The sequence below is a fragment of the Mustela erminea genome, chromosome 1 (assembly GCF_009829155.1).
Source record: "Mustela erminea isolate mMusErm1 chromosome 1, mMusErm1.Pri, whole genome shotgun sequence".
Taxonomy (NCBI): Eukaryota; Metazoa; Chordata; class Mammalia; order Carnivora; family Mustelidae; genus Mustela; species Mustela erminea.
This window is the reverse complement of record NC_045614.1, coordinates 20,407,637-20,434,172: the sequence shown is the minus strand read 5'-3', so window position 1 is coordinate 20,434,172 and position 26,536 is coordinate 20,407,637. Positions and strand designations below refer to the sequence as shown.

The 26,536-nt window shown below is 37.2% G+C and overlaps 1 protein-coding gene across 6 annotated transcripts in view; it reads right to left on the bottom strand.

The window, feature by feature from the left end:
* DOCK3 (dedicator of cytokinesis 3) overlaps positions 1 to 26,536 on the bottom strand; it is a 562,865-nt gene that overhangs the window by 444,338 nt on the left and 91,991 nt on the right. For all 6 annotated transcript variants that reach the window (XM_032320930.1, XM_032320975.1, XM_032320941.1 and 3 more), the window contains exon 2: positions 12,300 to 12,383. In XM_032320930.1, coding sequence (XP_032176821.1) covers positions 12,300 to 12,383 — 84 coding nt within the window. The remainder of the gene's footprint in view (positions 1 to 12,299; positions 12,384 to 26,536) is intronic.

Sequence of the window (26,536 nt, the reverse complement as noted above, 5' to 3'; positions counted from 1 at the left end):
GTGAAAAAAATAATGATACTGTTATGCTGAAAATAAATAAATGGAAAAAAAAATTGTGAGGAATACCATCCAGCACATCTGAACATAAACTGTGCTTTTCCTGCCAGAAGCTCAAACTTCAACAATCTGCCTAAAATATCCACGGGGAAAAATAGCTATCTTGCATATATTATAGAGGGGAACCTCAGGAATCACAAGGTCATGCTGTCATAAATCATCCAGAACAGCTCTAGAAACAGAACCCTGTTCTCCCAAGATCCACTCCATTTTTTCTCTCCACAAAACCAATGGTGTAATCCTAATGAAGGTACACTAGGAAATAGCAGTGAATAGGTAGAAAATGAGAGTACAAAAAGAATAGATAAAACAGTTTGAGGTGCCTGGGCCCATTCATGTTTAATACTACCCCTATTTTTCAAGTGTCAAAAAAAAAAACCCTATTAAGTGTTTATTCATTTACAAAAGTGGCCTATTTGAAGAAACAGCAAACCCCACACAACCCAACAGACTTTAGAAATGTATCTCAAGAAATAGTTGTTTTTCCAAACAGTTGTTTTCCCAAAACTAGAGTCTCTGTGAATTCCAAATAGCTTACTCAGAGCAGATAAATAGAATCTTCTTTCTGCCACATGCCAACTTTGTTCCCTTCACTCTCTTAAGCTTCAGTTTCCTCAACTAAATATGGAGGTAGTACTGTTTCAAAGGTCATTTTGAGCATTAGCTGAAATAATGAATGTATACTATCTACCACTAGTGCCTAAGAACACGGCAGACAGAGAGCAAATGATTCTTATGAAACTCTTATTTGTTTTTAAACATTAAATTAAGTTGCAAACATAATGAAAAAAAAAAACAGTATGGAACTTCCTCAAAAACTTAAAACTACATCTGTATCTTTGGGGTAAATACCCAGCAGTACAATTGCAGGGTCAAAGGGAAGCTCTATTTTTAATTTTTTGAGGAATCTCCACACTGTTTTCCAAAGTGGCTGTACCAACTTGCATTCCCACCAACAGAGTAAGAGGGTTCCCCTTTCTCCACATCCTCTCCAAAATTTGCTGTTTCCTGTCTTGTTAATATTTGCCATTCTAACTGGTATAAGGAGATATCTCAATGAGGTTTTGATCTGCATTTCCCTGATGGCTAATGATGATGAACATTTTTTCATGTGTCTGATAGCCATTTGTATGTCTTCACTGGAGAAGAATCTGTTCACGTCTTCTGCCCATTTTCTGATATCATTATCTGTTTTTTGGGTGTTGAGTTTGAGGAGTTCTTTATAGGTCTTAGATATAAGGAGGGCATGTATTGCATGGAATACTGGGTGTGGTACATAAACAATGAATCTTGGAACACTGAAAAAATAAAATAAGATAAATTTATAAAAACTTAAAACTAGATATCTCTTTTCCCACATTCACTGCAGCATTATTCACAATAGCCAAGACAAAGGAACAATCTAAGTGTCCATCAGCAAATGAATGGACAAAGGAAAGGTGATATATGTATATATATAAATTATATAAATATATTTTTAAATATATATGTCAAATATTAATTCCAGATAAATAAATGGTAATATAATAATATACTATATATATCAGCCATGAATTAATCATAGTAATTTAAAAAACAAATACTAATTTAACTAACAAGGATAAGTATACTGGAAGAATGTAAGAAGCATGTATGTGTATGTTTGGGATGGGAAAGCATAACAGAGATAAAGTTTTATCTTCTACTGTAGAATAAATACATAAGAATAAAATGGAAAAAATTCAGGGGCACCTGGGTGGCTCAGGTGGTTAAGCATCTACCTTTGGCTCAGGTCCTGATATTGAGCCCTGAGTCAGGTTCCCAGCTCAAGGGGAAATCTGCTTCTCCCTCTCCCTCTGATCCTCCCCACTGCTCATGCTCTTGCTCTTTCTCTCTCAAGTAAATAGTCCTTTTTAAAAAAATGGAAAAAATTGGGGCACCCAGGTAGCTCAGTCAGTTAACCACCTGACTTTGGCTCAGGTCATGATCTCAGGGTTCTGGGATGGAGCCCTGCATCAGGTTCCCTGCTCAGCTGGGAGCCTGCTTCTCCCTGTCCCTCTGCCTGCCACTCCCCATGCTTGTGCACTCTCACTCTCTGTCAAATAAATAAAATCTTTTTAAAAAACGGAAAAGATTAAGAAATAGAAATATAAGCATGTTATTATTCATGTTGTTTTATTATTTTATTGGGGTTTTTTTACATTTTGCCAGCTTTATTGAGCTATAATTGACATATAACAGTGTGTAAGTTTAAGGTGTACAACATTATACCTTTGATACACTTTGATTTGATACACTTACACACTACAAAATTATTACCTCCATAGGGCAGCTAGCTAACACTTCCATCAAGTCACATAATTACCATTTCCTTTTTGAAGTGACATCTGAGATCTACTCTTAGCAACTTTGAAGTATATAATACAGTATTATTAACTATTACCACCATGCTGTATGTTACATCCCATAATTTATTTCTCTAACATTCTCTTATTTGTAGACATTTACAATGTTATCAATTTTTTGCTACTACACACTATGCTGTAGGTGTCTTAACATGTACATATGCAAGTGTTTCTCCAGATCAATACACTGAAATCATGGCCCAGATTTAGAAATAGATTTTATATCACAATCCCATATACATAAAATTGAAGCAAATCTCATGAAGAAAAAAATGTAATGATGCTACATGCAATTGTGCCAGTTACCAACTGACTATCCCTCAACACCAAATCTACCCTTCTCTATCCTACTTTTTAACACCGGAATTGAGCCCTATAATGGTTAGTATTATGATTCAACCTGACTGGGCCACCCAGTGCCCAGATATTTGTTAAATATTTTTCTAGGTGTGTATGTGAGGGTTTCCCATGAGAAACCCTCACATACACACCTAGAAAAATATTTCCCATGAAAAACCCTCACATACACACATTGATCTCACATATGATCTCATATGTCATATGATCTCAGGGATCATAATGACATTTTTTATTGGTAAACGGAGTAAAGCAGATTGTCTTCCCCAATATGAGTGGGCCTTATCCAATTTATACAACAAATAGGGGGAGTAAGAGAGATTTCACTTTATCTTCCAATTTTCAAGCTAGGACACTGGCCGTCTCCTGCCTTCAGGATTGGAATCATACTGGAGCTTACCCCATCAGCTCTCCTGGTTCTCAGGACTTCTGACTCTTACTACAACATTGGCTCTCTTAGGTATCTAGTTTGCCAATTGTAGATCCTGGGACTCCTTAGAGTCCATAGCAATGTAAACCAATTTCTTGTGATAAATATATACATAGACATACGTACCCCTACTGGGGTTCTGTTTTTCTGCTAATCCCAAACTAATATAGACCATATCAACATTTTTTTCTTTGCCAACTCACTGCATTAGGCTTTGTCAATAGTGGGTACTAATGGGACACTGCACAGCCATAGCAAAAAGAAGGAGCTTCCCTTCTTGGTTCTGGTGCACTGCTATTTTATTGTCAGCACCCTAGCCAGGTGATTGGCATGTTAGAGGCCCTCCATGCCCTCTGGCAAGTTTCTTCACCACTGACAGGCTACATGTTCCTATGGCAGCCATGCCCTTTCCAAAGGGATCTGAATCTTTACCTTGAGACAGGGGAGTGTTCTTTTAAATTCTTAGTCCCTTGCTTGGGGCTCTTCCTCAGTAGTTGTTGACTTCTGCACCTGCTACTTTTGTACCCTTTGAATGTGTTTTTCATATTCAAAAAATTCCTTTTTCCTAAAAGGAATTTTACCAATTAACATTTATATTAAATATTCCCTATTCAAATTGTTACTGTAAATGGATTGTAATTGATATAGCAACATATTCTTGACATTTTTTAATGCTGATAGCACTAAATGGAATTTGTAACCTACTAATGATTGATGAGGAAAGCTTTAAAAACATTTCTTTAAGGTAAAATCTTGGGAATTAGACTGCTAAATCGCAGGATATGTACATCTAATAACACAAGATACCCCCAATGTATCAACATTCCCACTGAAACCTATCTGGTCAAACAATTGAATACATTGGACATTTCAGTGTTCTCAAACTAATATATGTAGACTTTTTCATCACTCTGATTGTAACTTGCTATTCCTTGCTGACAAGATTGAATATTTCTGTGAAGCCCCTAGTCATATTGTTGTTCATTTTTCTATTCACCTGTTATTTAATTTTATTGGTTTATAAGAGTTCTTTTATATTATCTTTGTCATATCTCAAGAACATTTTCCAGTATGTTTAAGTTGGCTTTTGTCATTTTTTTCACATTAATCCATTTCAATCATGTATAATTTACATACAGTGAAATGCACAAATTGTAAGTGTACCACTCTATAAGCTTTGCCAAGGGTAACACCCATGTAACCTGGATTTCATCAAAGACATAGAGCTCTACAATCATCTTGAAAGTTCTTTCATACCTCTATCCAGTCAGTACTCTCCCAGGCAACCACTATGCTCTCTTCTAATATCACAGAATTATAGTACTCCTTATTCTTGAATTTTATTTAAGCTGAATCATATAAAATGTAGTCTTTCATATATGGATCTTACGTTCAACAACCATGTTGTTGCATCTCTACACTTTTCATAAAATATTTTTACCAAGTCCTTTAATTTTTAAATTTTTTGTTTTTTGTTTTACCCTATTTATTTATTTTCAGTGTAACAGAATTCATTGTTTATGCACCACACCCAGAGCTCCATGCAGTATGTGCCCTCCCTATTACCCAACACCTGGCTCCCCCAACCTCCCACCTCCCACCCCTTCAAAACCCTCAGATTGTTTTTCAGAGTCCATAGTCTCTCATGATTCACCTCCCCTTCCAATTTCCCTCAACTTCCTTCTCCTCTCCATCTCCCTATGTCCTCCGTGTTATTGGTTATGCTCCACAAAGTGAAACCATATGATAATTGACTCTCTCTGCTTGACTTATTTCACTCAGCATAATCTCTTCCAGTCCCGTCCATGCTGATCCAAAAGTAGGGTATTCAACCTTTCTGATGGAGGCATAATACTCCATAGTGTATATGGACCACATCTTCCTTATCCATTTGTCCATTGAAGGGCATCTTGGTTCCTTCCACAGTTTGGCGACCATGGCCATTGCTGCTATAAACATTGGGGTATAGATGGCCCTTCTTTTCAATACATCTGTATCTTTGGGGTAAATACCCAGTAGTGCAATTGCAGGGTCATAGGAAAGTTCTATGTTTAATTTCTTAAGGAATCTCCACATTGTGGAAGGATACAAAGTCAATATACAGAAATCATTTGCTTTCTTATGCACTAACAATGAAAATACAGAAAGGGAAATTAGAGAATCGATTCCATTTACTATAGCACCAAGAACCATAAAATACCTGGGAATAAACCTAACCAAAGAGGTAAAGGATCCGTACTCGAGGAACTACAGAACACTCATGAAACAAATTAAAGAAGACACAGAAAGATGGAAGACCATTCCATGCTCTTGGATCGGAAGAATAAACATTGTTAAAATGTCTATACTGCCTAGAGCAATCTATACTTTTAATGCCATTGTGATCAAAATTCCACCAGTATTTTTCAAAGAGCTGGAGCAAATAATCCTAAAATGTGTATTTAATCAGAAGAGACCCCGAATCACTAAGGAAATGTTGAAAAACAAAAACAAAACTGGCGGCATCACCTTACCTGTTTTCAAGCTTTACTACAAAGCTGTGATCACCAAGACAGCATGGTACTGGCATAAAAACAGACACATAAACCAGTGGAACAGAGTAAAGAGCCCAGATATGGACCCTCAAGTCTATGGTTAAATAATCTTCAACAAAACAAAAAATATATAGAGAGTGGAAAAAAGACAGTCTCTTCAATAAATGGTGCTGGGAAAATTGGACAGCTGTATGTAGAAGAATGAAAGTCGACCATTCTCTTACACCGTACACAAAGATAAACTCGAAATAGATAAAAGACCTCAACAGGAGACAGGAATCCATCAGAATCCTAGAGAACAAAGGCAGTAATCTCTTCGACATCAACCACAGCAACTTCTTTCAACATGTCTCCAATGGCAAAGGAAACAAAAGCAAAAATAAACTTTTAGGACTTCATCAAGATCCAAAATCCAAAGCTTCTGCACAGCAAGGGAAACAGTCAACAGAACAAAGAGGCAACCCACAGAATGGGAGAAGATATTCACAAATGACAGTACAGACAAAAGGTTGATATCCAGGATCTATAAAGCAATTCTCAAACTTAACACACACAAAACAGATAAACATATCAAAAAATGGGCAGAAGAGATGAACGGACACTTCTCCAATGAAGACATAAAAATGGCTATCAGACACATGAAAAAATGTTCATCATCATTAGCCATCAGGGAAATTCAAATTAAAACCACATTGAGGGGACGCCTGGGTGGCTCAGTTGGTTGGGCAGCTGCCTTCGGCTCGGGTCATGATCCCAGCGTCCTGGGATTGAGTCCCACATCAGGCTCCTTGCTCAGCAGGGAGCCTGCTTCTCCCTCTGCCTCTGCCTGTCGTTCTGTCTGCCTGTGCTCGCTCTCTCCCCCTCTCTCGGATAAATAAATAAAATCTTTAAAAAAACAACAAACAAAAAACAAAAAACCCACATTGATATACCACCTTACACCAGTAGAACTGGCCAAAATTAGCAAGACAGAAAACAAGGTCTGTTGGAGAGGATGTGGAGAAAGGGGAACCTTCTCACACTGTTGGTAGGAATGCAAGTTGGTGCAGCCACTTTGGAGAACAGTGTGGAGATTCCTTAAGAAATTAAAAATAGAGCTTCCCTATGACCCTGCAATTGCACTACTTGGTATTTACCCCAAAGATACAGATGTAGTGAAAAGAAGGGCCATCAATACCCCAATGTTTATAGCAACAATGGCCACGGTCACCAAAATGTGGAAAGAACCAAGATGCCCTTCAATGGACAAATGGATAAGGAAGATGTGGTCCATATACACTATGGAGTATTATGCCTCCATCAGAAAGGATGAATACCCAACTTTTGGATCAGCATGGACGGGACTGGAAGAGATTATGTTGAGTAAAATAAGTCAAGCAGAGAGAGTCAATTATCATATAGTTTCACTTCTTTGCAGAGCATAACCAATAACACGGAGGACATAGGGACATGGAGAGGAGAAGGGAGTTTAGGGAAATTGGAAAGGGAGGTGAATCATGAGAGACTATGGACTCTGAAACACAATTTGAGGGTTTTGAAGGGGTGGGAGGTGGGAGGTTGGGGAAGCCAGGTGTTGGGTATTAGGGAGTGCACATACTGCATGGAGCACTGGGTGTGGTGCATAAACAATGAATTCTGTTACACTGAAAAGAAATAAATTTTTAAAATATATATATATATATATATAAAGTATATCTGTGATAGTCATCTGTATTATTGTATGTAATCATTCATTCATCTTCCTTTTTGTGTCACATCAATTGTATGAATCCACCATAATTTATTTATCCATTTTACTGATGAATGTGTTTTTACCCAGTTTGGTTTGCAGCAATTATGAACAAAGCTATTACTAACATACATGTATTTTGCTATTGGATTTACACCTATGAGTGTAAATTTGCTGGATCATCAGATATATGTACTTTCAACTTTAGTTAATAGCGCCAAATACTTTTCCAAACTGGTTATCCCATTTCCTCTCCCACCAGCAATTTTTTCCCAAAGATTTTATTTATTTATTTATTTATTTATTTATTTATTTATTTGTCAGAAAGAGAGATAGCAAGAGAGATCATGAGCAGTGGAGAGAGGGAGAAGCAGGCTCTCCACTGAGCAGGGAGCCCAATGCAGGGATCAATCTCAGGACCCCAGGATCATGACCTGAGCCAAAGGCAGATGCTTAACAGACTGAGCCACCCAGGCGCCCCCCACCAGCAGTTTATGAAACTAACAGTTGCCCTACATCCTTACCAGGACTTGGTATTGCCCGTGTCTTGAATTTTAGTCATTCCAGTGGCTGTGTTGTAGTATCTCACTGTGGTTTTAATTTGTATTTCCCTGCTGAATGAAATTAAACACCTTTCCAAATGTTTATGAGCCACTGGAATATATGTTTTGTGAGAAGACTAATCAAGCCTTCTGCTCATTTTTCTACTTATTTTTGATTTGTAGTAGTTTTTTATAGCATTTTTAAATTTTTTAAAATTTCTTTTCATTGTTCCAGAATCCATTGTTTATGCACCACACCCAGTTCTCCATGCAATACATGCCCTCCATAATATCCACCTCCAGGCTCACCCAACCTCCCACCCCATCCCTCAAAAACCCTCAGTTTGTTTCTCAGACTCCACAGTCTCTCATGGTTTGTCTCCCCCTCCAATTTCCCCAACTCACTTCTCCTCACCATCCCCCCATGTCTTCTGTGTTATTCCTTATGCTCCACAAACAAGAGAAACCATATGACAACTGACTCTCTCTGCTTATTTCACTCAGCATAAACTCTTCCAGTCCCATCCATGTTGATACAAAAGTTGGGTATTCATCCTATCTGATGAAGGCATAATACTCCATAGTATATATGGACCATATATTCTTTATCCATTCATCCGTTGAAGGGCATCTTCAATGTGGCCATTGCTGCTATAAACATTGGGGTACTGATGGCCCTTCGTTTCACTATGTCTCTATCTTTGGGGTAAATACCCAGTAGTGCAATTGCAGGTCATAGGGTAGCTCTATATTTAATTTCTTTAGTAAGCTCCATACTATTTTCCAAAGTGGCAGTTCTTTATATACTCTAAATACAAGTCCTTCATCAAACATCTCTCTCACTTTGTGATTTGCTTGTTTTTCTCTCTTTAATGATGTATTCTGAACAACAGATCTTCATTTCAATAAACTAAAACTTACCAATCTTTTCCTTTATGATTAGTGCTTTTGTCTACCCCAAGGTCAAGAAGAATATTTTCCTATACTTCCTTCAAGGTACGTTATGGTTTTACATTTCACATTTAGGTAGCATTCATCAGGAATTGTGTTTGCAGCAAATGTTATGAGGTAGAAATCAATATTAACTGCTTTCAGTATTGACAGAATACCATTTATTGAATAGACTATCGATTTTTATTCCAGGTGGCCCAGTATTACCTCTTGCAAAGGAGATCATTTCCCCAGTGCACTGCAATTTTCACCTTTTTCATGTATCACTGGACAATATACATGATGGTCTATTTCTGAACCCTCTATTCTGTTTCATTAATTTGTCTTTGCCTCAAAACCACAATGTCTTCATTTATAATAAATCTTCCTATCTGATAGCATAAATCTTCCACTTTATTGCCTTCTTCGTGATTGCCGTGGCTATTTGTAACCTTTTTATATAAATGTTGGAATCAGCTGTTCAATATCCATACAAAAGAAAGAAAGAAAGAAAAAGAACAGGATCTGATGAATTTTTATTGGCATTGCATTAAACTAAGAGCAATTTGGGAAGAACTGACATCTTAAGACAGTGAGTCTTTAAATCTATTAACATGGTATATCTTTCCATTTGTTGAGATTTTCCTTAATTTCTTTTTTTTTTTTAATTTTTTATTTTTTATAAACATATATTTTTATTCCCAGGGGTACAGGTCTGTGAATCACCAGGTATACACACTTCACAGCACTCACCAAAGCACATACCCTCCCCAATGTCCATAATCCCACCCCCTTCTCCCAAACCCCCTCCCCCCAGCAACCCTCAGTTTGTTTATAGCAGCAATGTCCACAATAGCCAAACTATGGAAAGAACCTAGATGTCCATCAACAGATGAATGGATCAAGGAGATTTTCCTTAATTTCTATCAACAATGTTTTTGTAGTTTTTAATATAGATGGCCTTACATTTTTTTATTAGATTTTAGGCATTTATTGTCTGTGATACTATATAAATAGCATTGTTTCTTTTTTTTTTTTTTCAGCGTAACAGTATTCATTGTTTTTGCACCACACCCAGTGCTCCATGCAATACATGCCCTCTCTAATATCCCCCACCTGGTTCCCCCAACCTCCCACCCCCCACCCCTTCAAAACCCTCAGATTGTTTTCAGAGTCCATCGTCTCTCATGGTTCACCTCCCCTTCCAATTTCCCTCAACTCCCTTCTTGCCTTGTCCTCCATGCTATTTGTTATGCTCCACAAATAAGTGAAACCATACGATAATTGACTCTCTCTGCTTGACTTATTTCACTCAGCATAATCTCTTCCATTCCTGTCCATGTTGATACAAAAGTTGGGTATTCATCCTTTCTGATGGAGGCATAATACTCCATAGTGTATATGGACCACATCTTCCTATTCTTTTACTCTGTTCCACTGGTCTATGCGTCTGTTTTTATGCCAGTACCACGCTGTCTTGGTGATCACAGCTTTCTAGTAAAGCTTGAAATCAGGTAACATGATGCCCCCAGTTTTGTTTTTGTTCTTCAACATTTCCTTAGCAATTTGGGGTCTCTTCTGGTTCCATACAAATTTTAGGATTGTTTGTTCCAGCACTTTGAAAAATACCGGTGGAATTTTGATCGGAATGGCATTAAAAGTACAGATCGCTCTAGGCAGCATAGACATTTTAACAATGTTTATTCTTCCGATCCAAGAGCATGGAATGGTCTTCCATCTTTTTGTGTTTTCTTCAATTTCTTTCATGAGTGTTCTGCAAGAAATGAAAAATAGAGCTTCCCTATGACCCTACAATTGCACTACTGGGTATTTACCCCAAAGATACAGATGTCGTGAAAAGAGGGGCCATCTGTACCCCAATGTTTATAGCAGTAATGGCCACGGTCACCAAACTGTGGAAGGAACCAAGATGCCCTTCAACGGACGAATGGATAAAGAAGATGTGGTCCATATACACTATGGAGTATTATGCCTCCATCAGAAAGCATGTGCAACTTTTGTAGCAACAAGTATGGGCATGGAAGAGATTATGCTGAGTGAAATAAGTCAAGCAGAGAGAGTCAATTATCATATGGTTTCACTTACTTGTGGAGCATAACAAATAGCATGGAGGACAAGGGGAATTAGAGAAGAGAAGGGAGTTGGAGGAAATTGGAAGGGGAGGTGAACCATGAGAGATTATGGACTCTGAAAAACAATCTGAGGGTTTTGAAGGGGTGGGGGGTGGGAGGTTGGGGGAACCAGGTGTTGGGTATTAGAGAGGGCAGAGATTGCATGGAGCACTGGGTGTGGTGCAAAAATCAATGAATACTGTTATGCTGAAAATAAATTTTAAAAAATACTAAAAAAAAAAAAAAGTTGATATCCAGATCTATAAAGAACTCCTCAAACTCAACACACACAAAACATATAATCATATTGAAAAATGGGCAGAAGATATGAACAGACACTTCTCCAATGAAGATATACAAAGGGCTATCAGACACATGAAAAAATGTTCATCATCACTAGCCATCAGGGAGATTCAAATTAAAACCACATTGCGATACTACCTTACACCAGTTAGAATGGCCCAAATTAGCAAGACAGGAAACAAGGTGTGTTGGAGAGGATGTGGAGAAAGGGGAACCCTCTTACACAGTTGGTGGGAATGCAAGTTGGTGCAGCCACTTTGGGAGAGTCTTAAGCAGATTCTGCACTGAGACTGGAGCCCAACATGGGGCTGGATCCCATAACCCTGAGATCACAATCTGAGCTGAAACCAAAAGTCAGATACTTAACCAACTATACCACCCAGGAGGCCCAAATGCATGATTTTGAAAAATGTTACTTTTGTCAATAATGCATAAATGTTACAGCAGATATACCCATATACATCACAGAAGAGGCTAGAAGGCAAGCCAAACTTCATTAAAGCATATTTACTTCCTTGTTTTAATTATAACTGATCACATCCAGCCAATCTAACAGAAACATACAAATGAACTAATTACAACTCAATTCTATTCAAATGCAGCTAAGCATAGATGGAAGATTATCTATTTGATTATAAAATCAAAAGTAATTATTTAACATAAAGTATAAAAATTACACTCTGAATGCCAACAATGAGTTCTTTAATTGTTGCTTTTAGATTAAAGCCTAAATAACCCATACATTTATGATAAATATAAATCAGGAAGGATTCTATAACAATATACAATGTGGTTAATTATACTTTCAAAATGATTGCTTATAATCTATTACTACAAAATAAATGTATATAATATTACCCAAAATTATCACTATTTGTATACTGTATAGGTCCATACTTACCTTCACATTTTTCAAGAATCTGGACTGTTTCTCCTATTTCTAAGACCAACCCTTGAGGGACAGATCCTCGAAAGCTGCATATCACTAGGAAAACAAAGGTAAACACACCAATTAGCATTTTTAAACACTGAGAAAAGATCAGTGTCATTGAAATTAAGCACTAAATTTTCTTAAATATATACTTTCCCTTCTTCACTAATTAATCTTTCAAATATGCAAGCCCCTTTCAACTTAATCTGTATTTTGAGTAGTAACATAAAGTAGCTCAGTATATTGAAGTACATTCTGGCAAAATTACTATTCCTGAGTACTAAGTGTATGAAAACACTTCTGTAAACAAGTTTCTCTCTCCCTTAGCATGACTTGTGTTCACCTGTCCTTCTTGAGAAAGTATGTTTCAATTATTTAAGAAGAAATTAACACCAGAGTCTTCTTACCTAATATAAACAGACAGTTTTATAAAGAATCACCAACTAAATATGACTATACTTTGAAAAACAAAGTCTCTATAATAAAAACATAAACAGAAATGAAATAAAAATCAAATTACAATAGGGAAAATCTATAATACCAATCAGAATTCCATGTTTACTGTAACATTTATAATAGCCAAGATATGAAAGTAACCCAAATGTCAATCTATAGATGGATAAAGAAGAGGTAGTGTATATATGTGCATACATATATATACATGCATATATGTGCATATATATGTGTGCATATATATATACACACACACACTGCATATCTGTATATATAGATACACACAATGGAATATTACTCAACCATAAAAAAAGAACAAAATCCAGCCATTTGCAACAACTTGGATGGATCTAAAGGGTATAATTCTAAGTGAAATAAGTAAGTCAGGAAAGATAAATACTATATGATTTCAATCATATGTGGAATTTTAAAAAGCAGAACAAAAAAAAAGAAAAAAGAGACCAAAAAAAGACAGGCTCTTAAAAATAGAGAACTTGCCAGAGGGGAGGAGGTAAGCAGGGGGATGGGTGAAGTAGGAGAAGGTGATTCAGAGTACACTTATGATGACGAGCATTGAGTAATGTATAGAATAGATAAATCAGGGGCGCCTGGGTGGCTAAGTGGGTTAAGCCTCTGCCTTCGGCTCAGGTCATGATCTCAGGGTCCTGGGATCGAGCCCCGCATCCGGCTCTCTGCTTGGTAGGGAGCCTGCTTCTCTCTCTCTGCCTGCCTCTCTGCCTACTTGTGATCTCTCTCTCTGTCAATAAATCAATAAAATCTTTAAAAAAAAAAAAAAAGAATAGATAAATCAGTATGTTGTACAACTGAAAATAATATTAATATTGTACGTTATTATACTGGAATTTAAAAAAATTTTAATATAACCCCAGTTTTTTAAAGAAAATGATCACTTGATTTCAAAATTTATGTAATAATACAAAGAAACAAGAATATCCTTGTCAATCTTAAAGGACTTCAACTACTATATATCAAGACTTATAATCTAAAATCAGTTCTCTGAATGGCTAGTAACAAAAAGACAAGACACAACAAGTGTTGGTGAGGATGTGGAGAAAACAGAACTCTCATGCACTGTTGATGGGAAGGTAAATTGGTACAACCACTATAAAAAATTGTATGGAAGCTCCTCAAAAGACTAAAAATAGAAATACCATATGACCCAGTAATTCTACTACTAAGTATTTACCCAAAGAAAATTAGAACACTAATTCAAAAAGATACATGCACTCCTATATTTGTTGTAGCATTATTTACAATAGCCAAGGTATTGAACCAACCTAAGTGTCCATCAACTGATGAATGGACAAAGATGAAGTATGTATGTATATAAGTGTGTGTGTGTATAATGGTATTTTACTTATAAAAAAGAACAAAATCTTGCCATTCATGACAATACAGATGAACCTAGAGGGTATTATGGTAAGTGAGATAAGTGAGAAAGAAAAAGACAAATACCATATTATTTCACTTCACTTCACTTCCATGTGGAATCTAAAAAGCAAAACAGACCAGAAAGGGCAGAAACAGACCTATTAACACAGAGAACAAATTAACTGCCAGGGTTTAGAGAAATGGGCAAAATGGATGAAGGGGAAGGGAAGGAAGAGGCTTGTAGTTATGGAATGAATAAGTCATGGGGATGAAAGGTACAGTATAGGGAATATTAGTCAATGGTACTATAATAGTATTAAATGGTGACAAATGGTAACTATACTTGTGATGAGTATAGCATACCCTACGGAGCTGTTGAATCACTATGTTGTTCACCTAAAACTAATGTAACATTGTGTGTCAACTACACTTTAGTGAAAAAAGATGTAAAAAAAGAGATAAACCCCTCATCAGAGTGACTCAAACAAACAAACAAATAACTTCTATAAGAATGTTCACATCAGCTTTATTCACAATAGCCCAGAACTGGAAACAACCCAACTATTCATCAAAATAAGTACAAATAAAATATGCAATATTCAAAAATATGTATCACTTAGACATAAAAAATAAAGATCCACTGGTACAAGTAACACATTGGACAAATATCACAATCATTATGCCAAACAAAAGAAGTCAGACACAAAAGTGTACATACTACATAGTTCTATTTACTAAAAGATCTAGAACAGGCTAAATTAATCTATGGTAAATAAAATCAAAATACCAGTTGCCCCCAGAGAAACATGGACTGATCAGGTAGCACAAAAAGAACATTCTAGAAAGACAGAAATAGCGTTTGACAATGTGTTAAGTGTAGACTTTAGGTAAAATTGTACAACTAATTCAATATATGTGGCTGCTACCTCAAAATGGATCAAAGACAATGCAAGAGCTAAATTATGAAGTTCTTAAAGAAAATATAAGAGTAAATCTTTATGACCTTAGTGCTTCCTAATACATGACACCAAAATCATAAACAACAAAGAAAGAATAAACTGAACTTCATTAAACGTAAAAGCTTCTGTGCTGCAAAGGACACCATCAAGAAAGTGAAAAAGTAAACCGAGGGAATGGGAGAAAATATTTGTAAATAATGTATCTTACAAAGGATCTGCACCCAGAGTATATAAAAGAACTTCCACTACAATAAAAAAAATTAAAAATGGAAAGAGGATTTGAATGGACATTTCTCTAAAAATGATATACTAGTGGCCAGTAAAACATGAAAATGCTCAACATCATTAGTCATTAGTGAGATGCTAATCAAAACCATGAGATGCCATTTCATACCCACTAAGATGGCTATAATCTCTCGGTCAAATAAATAAATAAAATGTTTTTAAAAAATTAAAAAAAGAAAAGATTGACAATAAAACTGTAGGGATATATTGCTGGTAGAAATGTAAAATGGTACAGTTGCTGTAAAAAATCATTTGGCAGTTCCTCAAAAAATTAAACATATAATTATCATATGATTCAACGTTTCCACTCCTACATATATATCCCAAGAGAACTAAAAACATATGCTCACACAAAAAGTTATTCACAAAGGTTCATAACACAATTTGTAACAGCCAAAAAGTAGAAACAATCCATATATCCATCAAATGGATGACTGGATAAATAAAATGTGGTATATCCATACAATGGAATATTCTCACCCATAAAGAGTTAAGTACTGATACATACTACTACATGGATGAACTCTGAAAACCTACACTAAGTTGAGGTGGGACACAAAGGCTACATATCCTATGATTCTATTCATATAAAATATCCAGAATAGCCAAATCCATGGACACAGAAAGTAGATTAGTAACTGCAATATCCTTGGAGAGGAATGTGGAGTGACTGTCATTGGGTATAGGGATTCTTTATGGAGTGATGAAAATATTCTGGAATTAGATAGTGATAATGGTTATTCAACCTAATAAATACATTAAAACCACTGAACTGTATACTTTTTTAAATTTTTTATTTATTTTTTTAATTTCTTTTCAGTGTTCCAGAATTCATTGTTTATGCACTACACCCAGTGCTCCATGCAATACATGCCCTCCATAATACTCACCACCAGGCTCATCCAACCTCCTACCCCCCCGACCTCCAAAACCCTCAGACTGTTTTTCAGAGTCCACAGTCTCTCATGGTTCTTCACCCCCTTTTTTATTTAAGTTCAATTAGCCAAGGTATAGTACTATCAGTAGTTTTTTATACCTTTTTTAAAAGGCAAAGAAATATAAGTGGTTCTCCTTGACTCAACAAATGTTACTGATACTGCTCAGTTACATTCAAGAAGTCAATTTCAAGTCTGAAGTGACTGAACAAGCTGAGACAACACTAACTCAGTACCATCTTAAGTGGAAGCTACTAAGATGTGTTATGTTTAAACATAGTGAAAATATACGTGGACAGAAAATAACAGTTGGACCAATTTAGAAGGCTTGTAAAAATGTAAGACATTTAAAATCTATGGTTTATTTCACTGAATGACTCATCAGCAAGTACTCTGCAGAAATTATATGACTCTTTCAAGTGTCAGTCTGCCAGTAGTCAAAAAAGAACTTTATTTGCTCTCATGGACGTGATCATCTTCACTTCTGTGAATTTTTATAAAAAACAGAAAGCAAGTATCCTGACTTGTTTAAGTGCACAGCAGCAAGATGGCTTAGTAGTGGTCAAGTTTTATTGCAATTTTATTACACTTCAAACTGTGACTGTAATTTTTATGAATGAAAACTTCCCTCATCATATTTTTAAATGTCTTATTTTTTAAGTAATCTCTACACCCAACATGGGGCTCAAACTCACAAACCCAAGATCAAGAGTCACATGCTCCACTGACTGAGTCAGCTGAGAGCCCCTTCCCTCATCCACTGTTATTATAAAATAATATATGGCTTTGGAAATTAGTTTTTTATTCAGTCTTGATAATGTTTCTTAATTAATTCAACTTAACAACAAACTTATTTGTGAAACTTACACATATATTAAAGATACTCTGTTGCCAACTTGAATCACAACTAATATTAAGCTGCTTTATAAATTTTTCATACTTTCAAAAGTTAAAAAAAGAAATAGTACCACCATTCTAACTCAAATTTGGATCCCACACATTTTTGTGCTCAAATTACAGTTCTTATAGAGCTTTTTAAACCTCAATGCAACTGCAAGGAAATTTCCATATTTCAAAATCCATATACTAGTGCAACTGAGTTGGAAGTACTTTAATCTGCAATGTAATGACATGTTAAATGACGGGCTAAAAGGCAAATAACAAGAGAAGATGCTAACAAATTCCATAAATGGCTTCCAAGTGATGACTACTCTCAAATTAAAATATATATAAAGACTGACATCAGTATTTGGCAGTATCTGTCTGAAAAAGTATTTATAAAGAAGAAAAACATAAAATCTCATTACAGATCGGCTTTAACAGGTAAAGATTTATGACTGATTTTAATTATAGGGAACATTAACATTAAAAGACAATTAATTAGGGCGCCTGGGTGGCTCAGTGGGTTAAGCCGCTGCCTTCGGCTCAGGTCATGATCTCAGGGTCCTGGGATCGAGTCCCACATCGGGCTCTCTGCTCAGCAGGGAGCCTGCTTCCTCCTCTCTCTCTGCCTGCCTCTCTGCCTACTTGTGATCTCTCTCTGTCGAATAAATAAATAAAATCTTTAAAAAAAAAAAAAAAGACAATTAATTAACCCCCCCCCCCAAAATAACCTTCTGATCGTCTCATTGATATATATTACCAAAAAACTGTGCTCAATTATTTTTATATTTTGAATTTCATCAAATTCAAAATACATCAATTTTATGACTTGGCCTGTAAAGTTTAAAATATTTTACTATGTGATCCTTTAGAGTAAAAATTTGCCAACTCCTAGTCTGAAGCAAAAACAGTACCAATGTATTGTGTATTTGTGATATTATGAAAAGTAAAACACATGACAAAAGTAACATCAAGTATAGGAGGGAGAAAAGTTCTATCAATTTCACTTAACATTTACTCACATAAACTGTAATACCTATGTATTATTTAAATTGTTGTGTATTCACTGATTGCTTCCACTTTATGATCACAGAGTAGTTTTCTCCCCTCTTCACTAGCATATTTTATAACTACATAACACATTCTTTTTTTTAATTAATTAATTTATTTTAGAGATAGAAAGTGCAAACGGGAAGGAGCAGAGGGAGAGGGACAGGCAGACTCCACACTAAGTCCAAAGCTCAACATGGGGCTGGATCCTAGACCCCTGAGATCATGACCTGAGCCGAAATCAAGTCAGACACTTAAACAACCATGCCACCCAGGTGTCCCTACATAATACATTCTTCTTATGAAGAATTCACAAACCTTTCTATGAATTATCATTTTTCCATTTGATTACCTTCTTATGAAGCAGAAAGGAAACGTATAAACAAAAAAACACTCTTATGAGTACTGGAGTTTATTTCAAACTATCAAAATTTAAGAATGAAGTCCACTGGTTAGCTCAGTGGGTTAAGCCTCTGACTCTTGATTTCAGCCTAAGTCATGATCTCAGGATTTTAAGATCAAGCCCCACATAAGGCTATGCATTGAACCTAGAGCCTGCTTAAGATTTTCCCTCTCCCACTCCCTCTTCCCCTCCCCACCCCCAAATTCTCATGCATATTCTCTAAAAAATAAAAATAAAAATAAGAATGAACCTGTGGGGGGCACCTGGATAGCTCAGTCAATTGAGCAGCCTACTCTTGGTTTCCGCTCGTATCATGATCCCAGGGTCCTGGCTGGAATTGAGGCCTGTGAGGGGCTCCACACTCAGGGGGTTGTACGCCTGAGGATTCTCTTCCTCCCTTCCCCTCTGCCCTGACTTGAGCTCTCTTTCTAAAATAAATAAATCATCTTTTGCAAAAAAAAAATGAACCTGTGTGTTCCTTACTGCTGCTGTGCATGTAATTAATTGCTTCTATGGTATCATAATAATCTCAAGATAGTAAACTACTATCAATTTCACTTAACATTTGTTTACATAAACTGTAATACCTATGTATTCATTACAATAAAACTGATTATAAAAAGTGAACTCGGGGGACACCTGGGTGGCTCAGTTGGTTAAGCAGCTGTCTTCGGCTCAGGTCATGATCCCAGCGTCCTGGGATCGAGTCCCACATCGGGCTCCTTGCCCCGCAGGGAGCCTGCCTCTCTCTCTGACTCTGCCTGCCACTCTGCCTGTGCTCTCTCTCTCTCTCTGACAAATAAATAAATAAAATCTTTAAAAAAGAAAACTGAACTCGGAGCACCTCGGTGGCTCAGTCACTTGGGCACCTGCCTTCAGTTCACAGGTCACAATCCCAGGGTCCTCAGACTGAACTCCACCCGGTGCTTCCCACTCAGCGGGGAGTCTGCTTCTCTCTCTGTCCCTCCCCCTGCTTGTGTTCTCTCTCTGTCTCAAATAAATAAATAAAAAATCTTAAAAAAAAAAAAAAAAGTCAACTCTTAAGCCCTGCAACAAGCACATTATACGTCCAAAAACACATGAAAAAAAATCACCAGGAGGTATTTTTTTCCTTAAAAATAGCTTTTAACAGAGACTATGTACCACATTATCACCTTAGTACTTCTTTAGAAACCCACAAAAATATTATCAGTCTCTTACATATTCTCTGCTATTTTTCTTATTTCTAGGTAAAAAAAAATAACAAAATAGTTTTCATTTGAAGCTTTACTGCATTGCTATTTAGTTAATCCTAGGATGGTTACATTAAATGAGAAGCAATCCCAGTAAGAGTCATTTCTATATTATCTATACCAATAAAAAGAAAAAGAAAAACGATAGTTCAAACTAAAATTGTAAGAGCCTATTCAGCCAGAGCAGCCCTACCCTGGTTGAACTGCCATTTTGTTGTAAAACTTAAATTGACTCCTCACCCCCCACACCCCACCACCCTCCACCCCACCACCCCGACCCCCAATGGGGGAACTTACTTAAAAGCAAGTCTGGGAAACCAGTCCCACGTAACAAAGTCCAAGTACAAGGGTGGGTCAGGCCTGGAGGAGGTACTCAATCAGTGGGGGCGCATACTGTCTCCTAGCTACCAAGGAATATGGGCCCCGCCCTTTGGGAGCCTTTTGGCGCCAATCCTGACCAAGGTGTGATAGGCTAAATCAAATGTCTACTAGGGTAAATTGTAATGCAATTGGTCACCTAGCATCACTGTGGAGTTTCCTGTGTGTGTTACAATCTCATTGGCCACCTGTGTTTGGCCAGGCCCAACCACATGGACTTTGCTCTAGAAAAGTTAGTCTGGAAAGCAGGGAGGGGTCGCCCTCTCTGTAAGAGGTGGGGCCCGGGCTGGCCAGTTTGATTCCTGAAGCTTGGCGCAAAATAAAGCTTTGCTTGACCTTCACTTTGTATCAGTCTCGCTCCTTTAATCACGGACCCATTATTGGGGTACCCAATTTTGGGGAACCCAACAAGATTATTTGTTTGGCTTGGCAACACATGATTTCTTAGAGCAGATCTGTTGTCTTAACTAAGTTTTATTTGGGCCCATATGAAGTTATTTTGCATTTCTCCAGCTGGATGAAGGAAAGGACATACCCTGGGAGGATATGAATAGCAAAGAAAATCTGGTAAAAGGCACACAACAACTGGCCAAAGTAATCCACCCTTTCCCAAATGGTAATTAACTATAACTCTAGCACTAAGTCAAGCAAAGCAAGTGAAGCAGTGCAATATAAAATAAAAAGTAGAGTGTAGGGGGCACCTGGGTGAGTGGCTCGGTTGGGTAAGCATTTGCCTTCAGAGTCCTGGGATCAACCCCCAGATTGGGCTCCCTGCTCAGCGGGGAGCCTGCTTCTCCCTCTCCCCCTGCCTACTTCTCCCCCTGCTTGTGCGCTCTCGCTCCCTCTCTCTCTCTCTCTCTCTCTGTCAAATAGACAGATGGATAGATAGATAAAATATTTTTTTAAAGTAGACTGTATATTCCTTGAAGGCTAATAGGAAACTGGGCAAAGTCCATTGTATACAATAATTTGAAAACAGAGATGGAAAATTAACTATGGAACTAGGCTCTAAAAAAAATACTATCAGTTAAATGTCACCTCAGTGCATCCATAATGATTACCTTTACAGAAAGGGCCCAAGACTTTTATCTGATCTCTTACTAGAAAGTAAATGTAACAATTTAACTGTAACTTGCTTCTAGAGAGACTTCCCTTACTTTCTTTATAGAATAGCTACTGAGTGATAAGGAGCATGTATGATAGAATTTTTCTATAAGCCATCCTTGATCTTAAAGGTAAAGATAGTCAAAGATATTTCCATTGACGGACCTGAGAAAAACAGGTATAAAAACAAGTTTGAAAAGGAATATTGACTACAGACTGATTCATGAAAACATCTATTCTTAATAAACCACTACACTCTTTTTTTAATCTCTTTTTTAATTTTTTTTATTTATTTTCAGCATAACAGTATTGTTTTTGCACCACACCCAGTGCTCCATGCAATCCGTGCCCTCTATAATACCCACCACCTGGTTCCCCCAACCTACCACCCTCCACTCCTTCAAAACCCTCAGATTGTTTTTCAGAGTCCATAGTCTCTCGTGGCTCACCTCCCCTTCCAATTTCCCCCAACTCCCTTCTCCTCTCCATCTCCCCTTGTCCTCCATGTTATTTGTTATGCTCCACAAATAAGTGAAACCATATGATAATTGACTCTCTCTGCTTGACTTATTTCACTCAACATAATCTCTTCCACTCCCATCCATGTTGCTATAAAAGTTGGGTATTCATCCTTTCTGACGGAAGCATAATATTCCATAGTGTATACGGACCACATCTTCCTTATCCATTCGTCCATTGAAGGGCATCTTGGTTCCTTCCACAGTTTGGCGACCCACGGCCATTGCTGCTATAAACATTGGGGTACAGATGGCCCTCCTTTTCACTACATCTGTAACTTTGGGGTAAATATCCAGGAGTGCAATTGCAGGGTCATAGGGAAGTTCTATATTTAATTTCTTGAGGAATCTCCACACTGTTCTCCAAAGAGGCTGCACCAACTTGCATTCCCACCAACAGTGTAAGAGGGTTCCCCTTTCTCCACATCCCCTCCAACACATGTTGTTTCCTGTCTTGCTAATTTTGGCCATTCTAACTGGTGTAAGGTCATATCTCAATGTGGTTTTAATTTGAATCTCCCTGATGGCTAGTGATGATGAACATTTTTTCATGTGTCTGATAGCCATTTGTATGTCTTCATTGGAGAACCACAACACTCTTAAGCCAAACAAACATAGTTACTAATAAACCACCTAAAACTATTTAAAAAGCCAGGGAGAGAAGAAAAGCATAGCTTTTACTTTTCTTTCAACTTCCCTTTGCCCTAAATATAATCTTCCCTTCCCTATTCCCAGGCACTCCACGTAGTAAGGGAAGACTATTTAAAGCTCTATCTATAGGGGCACCTGGGTGACTCAGTCAAGTTTAGTATCTGACTCTTGATTTCAGCTCAGGTCTTGATCTCAGAGTAGTGAGTTCAAGCCTCACGTTGGGCTCCACACTGAGCATGGAGCCTACTTTAGGGAAAAAAAAGAAGCTATACCTATAATGGCTATGGGGGGAGTTAAGTGTTGACAAACATAGTCTAAGTGATGAAGGGCTACTCCAGTCTCCAGCACTTTCCTAGGTATATCACACATATTATCTCATTAATCTTAATTTAAGAAGGAAGGAGGGAAGGGAAGTGAAGAGGGAAAGTTAGTTTTTAGCAGAAGAAAGCAAGACAAAAGTCTTCTAAGAGACCTAAATGATAGCATTATTTCTTACAACAAATGAGAAGGCATTCCAAAAGAATTTATCTGACACACAATAGTCACCCCAATCTATTCTTCAAAATTAATCCCCCAAAATAATCAATCTACTAAGTAATTAACTTATTAATGTAGAACTTTCTTTCCCATCATCCAAGACACTGAAGTCCCTTTTCAAGGATATACTACTGGTAGGAGAACATACAAGTGTATCAGAAGGCAGTTTGTTAAGCAAGAAACCATTACAAAAGGGGGTAAAGAGTGTAAAGGAGATATTTCATCAAAGTCACGCAAAGCCTAAAAGTACCAACCTTGTCCAACCATAAAGCACTATTCTCCAGAGACTGTACTTTGTTCAAAAAACTCGTCTCTCTCCTCTGAAGAGCGTAAAATGCTACCAACATCTGGCTTTTTGGAGCTCTTTTCCACTCTGTTGACTGACCATGACCTTTATTCATCCTTTCCCCAGTTGTGATACACAGCAGTTGTTGCTCCCTACAGAGAATATTCCAAACTCTTTGGCATCCTACATAATCTCTTGGCTTTCCCCCACAGTGGTTACTGACATATACTATGATACTCACTAGTTTAATTTTCAGAATTCGACTTTACAAGACTGAATCCTTTCTCTCAAAGATCAGGGGGGAAAAAGGACGCCCACTCTCACCACCTTCAAAATTGTATTTTAAGATTCTAGAAGCACAGTCAGACAAGGAAAAGAAATAAAAATCAGAGAGGGAGAAAAACCATGAGAGACTCTGGACTCTGGAAAATTAACTGAGGGTTACAGAGGGAGGGGGGATCAGATAACCAGGTGATAGGTATTAAGGAGGGCATGTGTGGTGATGAGCACTGGGTGTTATACATGCAACTAATGAATTGTTGAACACTGCTTCAAAAAAAAAAAACTAATAATGCACTATATGTTGGCTAACTAAACATCATAAAAAAGAAATAGAAATAAAAGCATCAAAATTGGAAAGAAGTAAAGCTCTATTTGCAGATAACATGATTATCTACCAGAAAATCAAATGAAATCTATCAAATAAGCAACTAGAACTAGTAAGTGGGTTAGTATGGTTACACATTATAAGATGACTATTGGGCGCCTGGGTGGCTCAGTGGGTTAAAGCCTTTGCCCTCAGCTCAGGTCATGATCCCAGGGTCCTGGGACTGAGCCCCACACTGGGCTCTCTGCTCAGCGGGGAATATCTGCTTCCCGCCCCCCACCGCCACCTGCCTCTCTGCCTACTTGTAATCTCTGTCAAATAAACAAATAAAACCTTAAAAAAAAATAAGATCACTATATAAAAATCAATCACATTTCCATACACTAACAGAAAACAGAAGAGGATATTTTGAAAAAATAATACCATTTAAAATAACATCAAAACACATAATACATAGGAGTAAATAGTGACAAAATAAGTGGAAAAAAATCTATACACTGAAAACTAAAATATATCTGAGAGAAATTAAAGAGAACCTAAATAAAAGGAGAGATACACACTATTCCTTGGTTGAAAGACTTGATATTGTTAAAATGACAGTATTTTCCAAATTGATCTAGAGAGCCAGTGCAATCTCAATCACAATCCCAGACTTTTTTGGTAGAAATTGACAAACTTATTTTTTTTTAACTTTTTATTTTTTATAAACATATATTTTTATCCCCAGGGGTACAGGTCTGTGAATCGCCAGGTTTACACACTTCACAGCACTCACCAAGACAAACATTTTTTAAATTACATCAAAATGAAAGGACATAGAATAGTCAAAACAACCATGAAAAAGAAAATAGCTAACAAGATTAACACTACCTGATATCAATAATTATTATAAAACTACAATAATCCAAACAGTATGGTATTAATGTAAAGATAGACTAACAGATTGGTGCAATACAATAAAGAGGCCAGAAATAAGCCCACACATACACAGACAGCTGATTTTTTTTTAAAAAAAGACACAAATTCATTGTAAGAACAGCCTAATTGATGTATGAGTTCTAGTAATTTGGGGGTGGAGTCTTTGGGGTTTTCCACATAAGGTAACATGTCATTGGGAAGAGAGTGAGTTTGACTTCTTCTTCACCAACTTAAATGTCTTTTATTTATTTTGTTGTCTGAGAATTCTAGTACTATGCTAAGAATTCTAGTACTATGCTGAACAGCAGTGGTGAAAGTGGGCATCCCTGTCATATTCCTGACCTTAAGGGAAAAGCTCTCGGGTTTTTTTTTAATTTATTTTTTATTTATTTTCTGCATAACAGTATTCATTATTTTTGCACCACACCCAGTGCTGCATGCAATCCATGCCCTCCATAATACCCACCACCTAGTTCACCCAACCTCCCACCCCCCCACCACTTCAAAACCTCAGATTGTTTTTCAGAGTCCATAGTCTCTCGTGGCTCACCTCCCCTTCCAATTTCCCCCAACTCCCTTCTCCTCTCCATCTCCCCATGTCCTCCATGCTATTTGTTATGCTCCACAAATAAGTGAAACCATATGATAATTGACTCTCTCTGCTTGACTTATTTCACTCAACATAATCTCTTCCACTCCTATCCATGTTGCTACAAAAGTTGGGTATTCATCCTTTCTGATGGAGGCATAATACTCCATAGTGTATATGGACCACATTTTCCTTATCCATTCGTCCACTGAAAGGCATCTTGGTTCTTTCCACAGTTTGGCGACCGTGGCCATCGCTGCTATAAACACTGGGGTACAGATGGCCCTTCTTTTCACTACATCTGTTTCTTTGGGGTAAATACCCAGTACTACAATGGAAGGGTCATAGGGAAGCTCTATTTTTAATTTCTTAAGGTATCTCCACACTGTTCTCCAAAGTGGCTGTACCAACTTGCATTCCCACCAACAGTGTAAGAGGGTTCCCCTTTCTCCACATCCCCTCCAACACATGTTGTTTCCTGTCTTGCTAATTTTGGCCATTCTAACTGGTGTAAGGTGGTATCTCAATGTGGTTTTAATTTGAATCTCCCTGATGGCTAGTGATGATGAACATTTTTTCATGTGTCTGATAGCCATTTGTATGTCTTGATTGGAGAAGTGTCTGTTCATATCTTCTGCCCATTTTTTGATATGATTGTTTGTTTTGTGTGTGTTGACTTTGAGGAGTTCTTTATAGATCCTGGATATCAACCTTTTGTCTGTACTGTCATTTGCAAATATCTTCTCCCATTCCGTGGGTTGCCTCTTTGTTTTCTTGACTGTTTCCTTTGCTGTGCAGAAGCTTTTGATTTTGATGCAGTCCCAAAAGTTTATTTTCACTTTTGTTTCCTTTGCCTTTGGAGACATATCTTGAAAGAAGTTGGTGTGGCTGATATCGAAGAGATTACTGCCTATGTTCTCCTCTAGGATTCTGATGGATTCCTGTCTCACGTTGAGGTCTTTTATCCATTTTGAGTTTATCTTTGTGTACAGTGTAAGAGAATGGTCGAGTTTCATTCTTCTACATAT